This window comes from Danio rerio, chromosome 23 (assembly GCF_052040795.2).
Source record: "Danio rerio strain M-AB ecotype USA chromosome 23, GRCz13ab, whole genome shotgun sequence".
NCBI lineage: Eukaryota > Metazoa > Chordata > Actinopteri > Cypriniformes > Danionidae > Danio > Danio rerio.
The window spans coordinates 49690001-49699921 of record NC_141043.1 but is presented as its reverse complement, the minus strand read 5'-3'; the positions used below and the strand labels follow the sequence as shown (position 1 = coordinate 49699921).

The window sequence follows — 9921 nt, the reverse complement described above, 5'->3', positions numbered from 1 at the left end:
ATTAACGCATCTTTAGGGCGTGGCAGAAATAATGCGCCATTCAAGTCGTATCAGAAATTTCGTATTTTACAAATTGCAAAATCAAAAGATTTTTTTTTACTATAGTTCTTCAAAATAATGAATAACAATGAGTTTTCGTTATGTTTTACGGAATAATTGATGACAGCCAGTTCCATTATTAAAAATGAACAAACTGCAACCTGCCGGAACTACTTTAGACTGCGTTTATATGAAAATAACAGCACGTCTTAGAGATGTTCATCAGCCAATTAGAATCAAGCATTCCACAGTCATGTGGTATAATGTTAATGTATTTACTAACAATAAGAACCAACAATACATTACGGTATTTATTCGTCTTTGTTAACGTTTTTTAATTGAAATAAAGTCACTTGTTAATTTACACATTGACTAAAGTCAACAAGCACGACTTTGTATTTCAATAATACATTAGTAAATGTTAAACCATAACTAATAAATGATGTAGAAACATTGTTCGTTCGTAATTCATAAATACATTAACTATAACGTAACGTTATAATGAATATTCAATTCACAAAAGTGCTGTACAATCACCCATATTTAAATTGTAATACTCAAATTTAGTGCTTAAAGGAACTAGATTTTCCGTCTTATTATAACAAAGACGTTTAATTCTCGTTAATGCGATATTTCCGACATGACTTGAATAACACCCAATACACAATATTGTTAGCATAACACGTAAAAACACCAAGAAAGGAGCTTTTGGCCACCGCTCGGGCAGTAAAAGCGCTGTTTAAGCTGCAGGCTTTTTTATGGAGACATCTTGAGGTAAATAGTCCAGCATTTGAGTCAGAGAGGAATAAATAAGTCAAAGATTTAGTGTTTCTTATAAAAAGAAAGACAAACGAAACATTGAAATGGTGTGATGATTACATGTGTGAATGAATGAGAGAGAGGTAGTTCATTTTGGTTAACAACGGCACCTGGTGGTTTGTGTTTTCCTTAAACAATCAGCATTCAGACGATTCGTTTACCCGCTTCTACATACGTACATGAGCGAAAATTTATCCTTCAGCTAGACTCAAGAAAGGCAATCTTCAGTCTAGCTGTTCGGCTCCACGACCCAACCGTGACTATATAAACAAATAAAGCCACAGGTCGGTCGATTGCCTTCAATTCAGTCACGAACATCCAACAGAGAAGACACAAACTCTGTGAATGTGAAGATTAACTGATCCAAAGTGCATAGACAGTCCAGAAGATGTTCTCCTGTGTATCTACAACAACTTCCCCCAGGGGCGGTTCTAGATGCTTTCGCTAGAGCTGTGGCAGTAAAGCCATTCTGTATCAACTCCGAGATTAGCTTTCTCCAACAGATGGCGCTGTTTGCTATTTTTCATTAGAGCTGTGGTGATAAACTGATTCTGTATCGATTCCGTGACTTTACGAATGTATTAAATTCTCTCTTGAATCAATTCTGAGATGAGTTTTTACCAGTAGTTGCTGCTGTTTACTTTATTAAAGCCTGTACTATTTTTCATTAGGGCTGTGGCGATGAATTGGTGCATTGCGAATTGATTTACTATTAATTCCAAGATTTTCACAAATCAATTAGGAGTCTCATTCTCTTGAATCGACGCTGAGATTAGTTTTTACCAACAGAGGGCGCTCTTTGTTTTATTACAGGTGTTCTATTTTTTAATCCGGCTCTTCTAATACATTGTTGCATTGCAAATGAATTCAGTATCAATTCCGAGATTTCCCTGAATGCATTATGAATCTCTCTTGAATAAATTCTGAGGTTAGTTTTTACCAACAGGTGGCGCTGTTTGCTTTATAAAAAGCTGTACTATTTTTCATTAGGGCTGTGATGATAAATTGCTTCATCGCAAATCAATTCTGTATTAATACTGAGATTTTCACAAATACATTGCGATTTTCTCTTGAAACTATCCTGAGATTAGTTTACCAACAGATGGCGCTGTTTGCTTTATAAAAAGCTGTACTATTTTTGATTAGGGTGCTGGCGATAAATTGGTGCAAATAGATTCTGCATTGATTCCGAGATTAGTTTTTACCAACAGGTGGCGCTGTTTGCTTCATTAAAAAGTTAGGTTCATTGTGAAGTGACTCTGTATTAAGACAGAGATTTTCACAAATACATTAAGATTCTCTCGAAATTATCCTGAGATTAGTTTTTACCAACAGATGGCGCTGTTTGCTTTATGTAAAGTTTTTACTATTTTCTAATCGGGCTCTGGTGAGCAATTGTTGTATTGCAAATTAATTCAGTATCAATTCCAAGATTTTCCCGAATGCATTGTGAATCTCTCATAAATTTTTATGAATAGATGGCGCTGTTTGCTTTATGAACAGCTGTACTATTCTTGATTAGGGTGCTGATGATAAATTGGTGCAAATAGAATCTGTATTGAGTCAGAGATTAGTTTTTACCAACAGGTGGCGCTGTTTGCTTTATAAACCGCTGTACTATATACTAGAGCTGTGGCGATAAATCAATTTCATTGTGATTCAATAAATAATCAAGATTTTCCACATAGATTACTCTCTGTTCAATCATTTCCGAGATTAGTTTTTACCAACAGATAGCGCTCTTTGCTTTATTAAAAGCTGTTCTATTTTTTTTTTACAAGAAATGTGCCGATGCAATATCGATTCCAAGATTTTCCAAATGTATTACAATTCTCTCTTTAATCAATTCTGAGAATAGTTTTTACCAACAGATGGCGCTGTTTAGTTTATAAACAGCCGTACTATTTTTAGTAGTTCTCTGGCGATAAATCACTGCATTGCAAAATGATTCTGTAACGATTCTGAGATTTTCCTAAATGCATTGTGATTCTCTCTCGAATAGATTCTGAGATTAGTTTTACCAACTGATGCCGCTGTTTGCTTTATAAACAACTGTACTGCTCTTTACTAGCGCTGTGGCAATAAATCTATTTTAATGTATTACGATTCTCTCTTGAATCGATTCTGAGATTGGGTTTAAACAACAGATGGCGCGGTTTCCTATATAAACAGCAATACTTTTTTAGTAGTTCTCTGCCGATAAATCATTGCATTGCATAACGATTTTCTGAGATTTTCCCAAATGCATTGTGAATCTCTCATGAATCGATTCAGAGATGTTTGTTTATAAACTACAGTACTATTCTTTACCAGGGCTGTGGCGATAAATTGATTTAATTGTGAATTGATATATGATCGAGAATTTCCAAATGTACCATTCTCTTTTGAAATTTTTTAAAAATAGTTTTCACCAACAGATGGCGCTGTATGCTTTATTAACAGCTGTACTATTTTTGATTAGGGCACTGGCGATAAATTGATGCAAATGGTGCAAATAGATTCTGTATTAGTTTTTACCAACAGATGGCGCTCTTTGCTTTAATAAAAGCTGTACTATTTTTTTACTGGAGCGGTGATAATAAAGCGATACTGTATATATTCCAAGATCTTGAATCGATTCTGAAATTAGTTTTTACCAACAGATGGCGCTGTTTGCTATTTACATTTTGCTCGTAGTTTTTCTACATGTCCTAAAACATCACATTTGCATTATTCGTATCAGATAGGCTATAAAAATGTAATGATATTATATTCCAGTCGATATTTTATAATCTTGTGATGGAAAAAAGGATTGCTTTAAAGCTTAATTGAAGAACTACAATTCAAAAAGGCATGGTTTTATGATATAAAGATGAGAGCAGCATGTCGTAAATGTTAACCGTTGTGTTGTTATTTGTATTTATTTACAAAATACTAATATTAAATGTAATCTTAAACTGACAACTGTAGGGAAATCCTAAAACCGCCCCTGATTTTCCCCCTCACAAAAACACTGATGAAGGGACACCGGGGCCGCAAAACCCCCCGTGATACCATTCAGACGTCCATCCGTTGACACCCAATGAAGCAAACCCAAAACTGGCGGGAATCCCATGTTTTTTTTTTTTAGCTTGATGAGGGCAAAGCCTCCTGCTTAATCCAAAGCGGAGCAAAGATGTTGCTGGTTTATTTCCCTTGTTGATCAGATGTAAGTGATCCAGATGTGTTTGAGTTCTGCAAAGGCTACGAAGGCAGAGACGCTCATCTGGATCCGGGTTAAAAGGAGCAAAAAAAAAAAACACTCAACTCCACTACGCTGATCATCCTTAGCTAGAAAAACTAGTATAATCCAAACGAAGCTTATCGTAACTGGTATATACACGTGTCTGCAATCCAGTCCGTCATCCACAAGACAGCATTAATCCAAATGTTCCTGCTCTTGAAGAACCTTCCAGCCTTTCTAGAAGTCTTGATAAATCCGACATCGTCCATCCCGGACGAGCCCCCGTTTATTTCACCCGCAGTAATGTTAAAGCTTCAACAATCCTTTGAACGGACTGTTTTGTGTGTGTCAGGTTGGCTGTTTTGAGGCAGCGGTTGTAGCAAAAACAAAACTAAAGCACCAGTTTCAGATCAGAATGCAGAAGAAAAAACTAAATAAACAGCTAACGCAGCTCAGCAGCAGTCTGGTTGAGATGTCTCATTGATTCGCAGAAATGAAAAATAATAGTCCAGTCTATATCTCAAAAATCCGTACAAAACTAAGCCATGATAATCAATATAACAATAAAATTCGATGTGGAATTCGCACCTAAAAGCATCAGGGATAGATACGGTCTTAAAAGCTTATTATGTCATTCGAGAGAGAGAGAAAGAATAATAATAAAAGACACAAAACATACGAAAATATCGGATTTGCATATTTCTCCCAAGCTTCTTGTCAGCTGATTAACTTGTATTAGCCTATTCTTTTCATTAGACATATGTACAGAAAACATTGAGTGGTATTTACAGCTCGTGACCACAAGAGGGCGGCGCAGAACCTGCTGGAATGGGGACGCATTTATAGCGCAAATTGCAATTCAGAACGACAGAACGATATATGAACGATTAAACAGAGAGTCTATGCAAATGTGCGCAACGATTCACATAGACGAATACTATTTATATAATAAGTGCTTTTTTACGAAACATTTGAAAACAGACAAATCAGTTTGGGTTTCATGAATGAGGCCAAAAGATTAACCAATTTAAAATGCGAAAATGCTCACAAATTTATTTCCATTTATTAGTGGCCTCTAGATTATACAATTAATGGAGCGGTTTGGCCTATTTTGGCGAATTAAATTAGTTTTTATTTGAACTTCAAAACTGATTTGACGCACACAAAAGTTTGGCGCTACATTACTCAGTCTCTCGCACAACCTAAAATCAAACATTGATCATTAAACGGATATTGAACGCATTGACTTGATCTGATATCAGAGTAAAGTAAGGCCTCATGGTCGGCTGAATCGCTGTAGATCCAGATAGCATGAGGTTAGAGCAGCCGGATAGCCTTGTTATGATTGATTAAATAACGGCGAGCAGCATGACCTCTGGGTTTCTGCGTTTGGCTCTCTTGTGGTCATCTAAGTTCCTATCTATACAGACATCAGACCAACTTCAGGCCTTCCTCTCTCATCATCGAGTGTGTGTGTGTGTTCCCAGTAACACATTGGTGTAATTGCAGTTACAAATGCAACAAAACGGCTGATTGACTCCCACTGAGTTTGTTGCAATGCATTATGGGATTGTATCCTCTGAGAAGCTGAATGAGTTATTTGTGCAACCAATGTCATCTTGAAAGTTGCCTACCTAGGGCACTCGCTGGGTTTTGGAAGAGAGCCAAAGAGAATTTGAATATAGTGTACAACACAAACGCGCACACACACTCATCTATGCACATAATCCAGAAGAGCCTGCTAATCCTATTACAACAGAGGATAGCCTGGCCAAACGATTTCACTTAATACAAACCATCCATATCTCTCTTAAATATAAATATTAGTGTAGATATATTTATGCATCGCTCTATTCATACATAATTAATACATTCCGTTCGGAGCTCCCTGTAGCTTAAATGCGGGAGTCTGACACATTATCCAGACCTATGCACCACACACACACTTGTATATATGGTTTAAGAGGACTTTCATAATAGAATATAACTAGGTCATACTCATACTGTTTAGTGTCCTCGTAAACCACACACACACACACACACACACACACTGGGTTTTCATGTTCTACAAGCTCCCCCATGACGTGATGATGTTTCTACTGTACAGATAGTATATTTAGTCCGCTAAAACGAACCCCAGAACACAATCTGCAGTTGATATTTTCTAAATACTTGATTCTTGATGATTTATGAGCCGTTTTCCCTCATGGGGACCAAAAGTAAATGTCCTCACAAGGTCAAAAATGACTGGTGTTACTATCCTTAAGGGGACATTTGGTCCCCACATTGTGATGAATACCAGGATGACTCACACACACGCACTCATAAATGGTTTATGAGGACTGTCCACTAAACCCATTGTTTTTTTCCTGGGAAAAAAGTCTATTACTATACTTATGGGGACATGATTCGGTGACGAACCAGAGTTTACACAAGCGTGTTTCTACAAGGATGATTGTATTTTCTGTCCCCTAAACTCACCGTTTTTTATGGGGACCAAAAATTTTACTTTAAAATTTTAAAACTGGTGTTACTATATTTGTGGGGACGTGAATTCGTGACAAACACACACACCGAGTGTTCACGTTATACAAGCTCTAAGTGTGTTTCTTCAACACAGACTGTATATTCTGTCCACTAAACTCACCTTTTTTTCATGGAGACCAATTTTGTATTTATTTTTAAAACTGGTATTACTATACTTGTGGGGACATTATTTGGTTCCCATAAGGTAATGAACAGACACACTGTGAGTTTTCACGTTTTACAAGCTCTTAGTGTGTTTCTACAATACAGACTATATGTTTTGTCCACTAAACTCGACATTTTTTTCATGGGTAATAATTTTTTTTTCGAAATTCAAAAATGACTGGTATTACTATACTTGCGGGGACATGATTTGGTTCCCATGACGAGATGACCAAACACACTTTGAGTTTTCAAGGTTTACAAGCTCAGAATGTTTACTGTAAATATTTGTCCAGTAAATCTGCTGCTTTTATCATAGGAACCAAATATTTTTCCAAAAAAGACTGGTATTACTACACATGTGGGGACATGATTTGGTTCCCATAAGGTGTTGAAAACACTCACACGTTTTACAAGCTCGCGGTGTGTTTCTACTATACAGACTGTATGCTTTGTCCACTAAACCTGCCATTTTCTTCATGGGGACCAAAAAAAAAAAAGTCAAAAATGACTGGTTTTTACTATACTTGTGGGGACACTATTTGTTTCCCATGATGCAATGACCCCATACACACACACACACACACACAGGCTTTTTCTCAGCCCCCAGAGCACTCTCATTGCCGCATTGATGTTCTGGCTCCGGCATGCGGGTCCTGCGGGTCCTGCAGAGCGGGTCGGGGGGCTCTGGGATGCTAGGACACCTCACTCCCGAACACCTCCAGCACCAGAGGTGTCAGCTGCATGCTGTGCTCGGGCTGGAAGGACAGCGAGCGGTACTGCTTGGAGTGCTCCTCGTTCAGGCTGCGCAGGTCCGCCAGCTTCTGGATCATCTTGGCGTAGAGCAGGCGTCCGCCGGGGTGCTGGATGCGGATGTAAGCCTGCAGTACGTCACACAGCCGGTCCTGCAGGGCTTCTATGCGCACGTGGTCCTGCACGCCCGGACGATCTGCAGACACATTCAGATAATATACACACATCTCAGGGGTGTCCAAAAAAAAAAATAATTAATTGAATTCGAATGCAAATAAATGCGTATTTAAATTTTTGGTGCCAAAAGACGTGATGACAGTGTAATCCAGGGGTCACCGGGCTGCACCCCAGTACCAGATTATTATAGTTCAGACCATTTTTTTCTTAGACCAATTATTATTAGTGTAGTTTAGTGTCCAGCATCTGTGTAATAATCAGCATAATGTAGATCCAGCCGGTGCTTACCCAGAATAAACCCTTCAGTCTTATACAACAGCTGCCGATAAACCCGTCAGGCCTAATATTAGTGTGATGACTATTCCTTGGAGCTCTGTCTGTGGTCTGCATAGGGTTTGATAATGTTTGTTTAGTGAAAATACTTAAAATAAATACATTATGTCACCGTAAACACTCTTGTCTTCTCCTTATTTGTGGAGGCTGTTTTTAAGGTTGAAAGATTAGGATAATATAGATCCAGGATGTTGTTATCACACAATAAACAAACCTGCCAGCTCTGACTGAAGGGTTTATTCTGGGAAAACAACCATGCTGGATGTACTTTATCCTGCTTATTATAGGCTATTGGCCACAAAATGTAAAAATTACACACAAAACATTGCTCTGAGGCGTAATAGTTTAATGATGCTTTAATTCTAAATCTGAAAGCTGACAGAAACAAAATAAGCTGATGGAGTATACAGCAACATGTGCATTATTCAGACACTAGATGGAGCCAAGCAGTCAAAAACACCAGCAGACCCATATGTGTGCGTGTGTGTGTGTGTGTGTGTGTGTGTGTGTGTGTGTGTGTGTGTGTGTGTTCCGCACCTGGAGACAGCAGGCAGATGGCCATCAGCAGCACGTGCTCTTCTTCATGAAGCTTCAGCTTCTTCAGACCAACCTGAAACTTGACCAGCGGCTCCAGCAGCTCCAGAGTGTGACCCGCTGCACACACACACACACACACACACACACACACACACACACACACACACACACACACACACACAGGTTTACTTAGCTATCTAAAGCATTACATAGATTTCTACTGTTTTTATAAACAGTTACACACACAGACATGCACAACATGAGGTGTGCATTTATATATGTGTGTGTGTGTGTGTTTTTGTGAGCGTGTGTGTGTATGAGTGTGTGTTTCTGTGTTACCCTTAGTGACGTCGTTGATGCAGTATTTGAAGTCTGGTGTGTATGTGTGTGTGTGTGTGTGTGTGTGTTACCCTTAGTGACGTCGTTGATGCAGTATTTGAAGTCTGGTGTGTATGAGTGTGAGTGTGTGTGTGTGTGTGTGTGTGTGTGTGTTACCCTTAGTGACGTCGTTGATGCAGTATTTGAAGTCTGGTGTGTATGAGTGTGTGTATGTGTGTGTGTGTGTTACCCTTAGTGACGTCGTTGATGCAGTATTTGAAGTCTGGTGTGTATGAGTGTGTGTATGTGTGTGTGTGTGTTACCCTTAGTGACGTCGTTGATGCAGTATTTGAAGTCTGGTGTGTATGTGTGTGTGTGTGTGTGTGTGTGTTACCCTTAGTGACGTCGTTGATGCAGTATTTGAAGTCTGGTGTGTATGAGTGTGTGTATGTGTGTGTGTGTGTTACCCTTAGTGACGTCGTTGATGCAGTATTTGAAGTCTGGTGTGTATGAGTGTGAGTGTGTGTGTGTGTGTGTGTGTGTGTGTGTGTGTGTGTTACCCTTAGTGACGTCGTTGATGCAGTATTTGAAGTCTGGTGTGTATGAGTGTGTGTGTGTGTGTGTGTGTGTGTGTTACCCTTAGTGACGTCGTTGATGCAGTATTTGAAGTCTGGTCCTCCGCAGCTCCAGCTCATGTCCTCCAGACTGAAGGACTGGTTGGACCTCAGCATGATGATCTCGATGGCGCTGGACTTCAGCAGAGCGATCTGATCTTCAGCCGTCAGGTCTCTGAAACACACACACACACACACACACACACACATATCAGATTCAGCAAACACACACACACACATCATCTGTGGTCATTGCATACAGGGTTAATATTGTTGACTACAACTACAGCCACGCCCACACCTGCCAACACCGCCGTTTCCCCCGCAGTCTCCCGTGTTTCAGACACATCTCCCGCCACCCTCCCGTTTTGTTATTTCTCCTGGAAAACTCCAGTAATTCGCTCCTCAGCTTTTTTTGGTGCAGTCTACCCCTGTATATGT

The 9921-nt window shown here is 39.2% G+C and overlaps 1 protein-coding gene across 6 annotated transcripts in view; it reads right to left on the bottom strand.

Annotated features, from left to right (window-relative positions):
• Positions 1–845: 845 nt before the first annotated feature.
• The window catches only part of vdra (vitamin D receptor a), an 83743-nt gene continuing 74667 nt past the window's right edge, over positions 846–9921 (bottom strand). For 5 of the 6 annotated variants that reach the window (XM_087305038.1, XM_087305036.1, XM_087305037.1 and 2 more), the window contains 3 exons: positions 9504–9655; positions 8549–8665; positions 846–7697 (listed from right to left, as the gene is read on the bottom strand). In XM_087305038.1, coding sequence (XP_087161164.1) covers positions 7444–7697; positions 8549–8665; positions 9504–9655 — 523 coding nt within the window. In that variant the 3' untranslated portion in view covers positions 846–7443. 6 annotated transcript variants of the gene reach the window in all.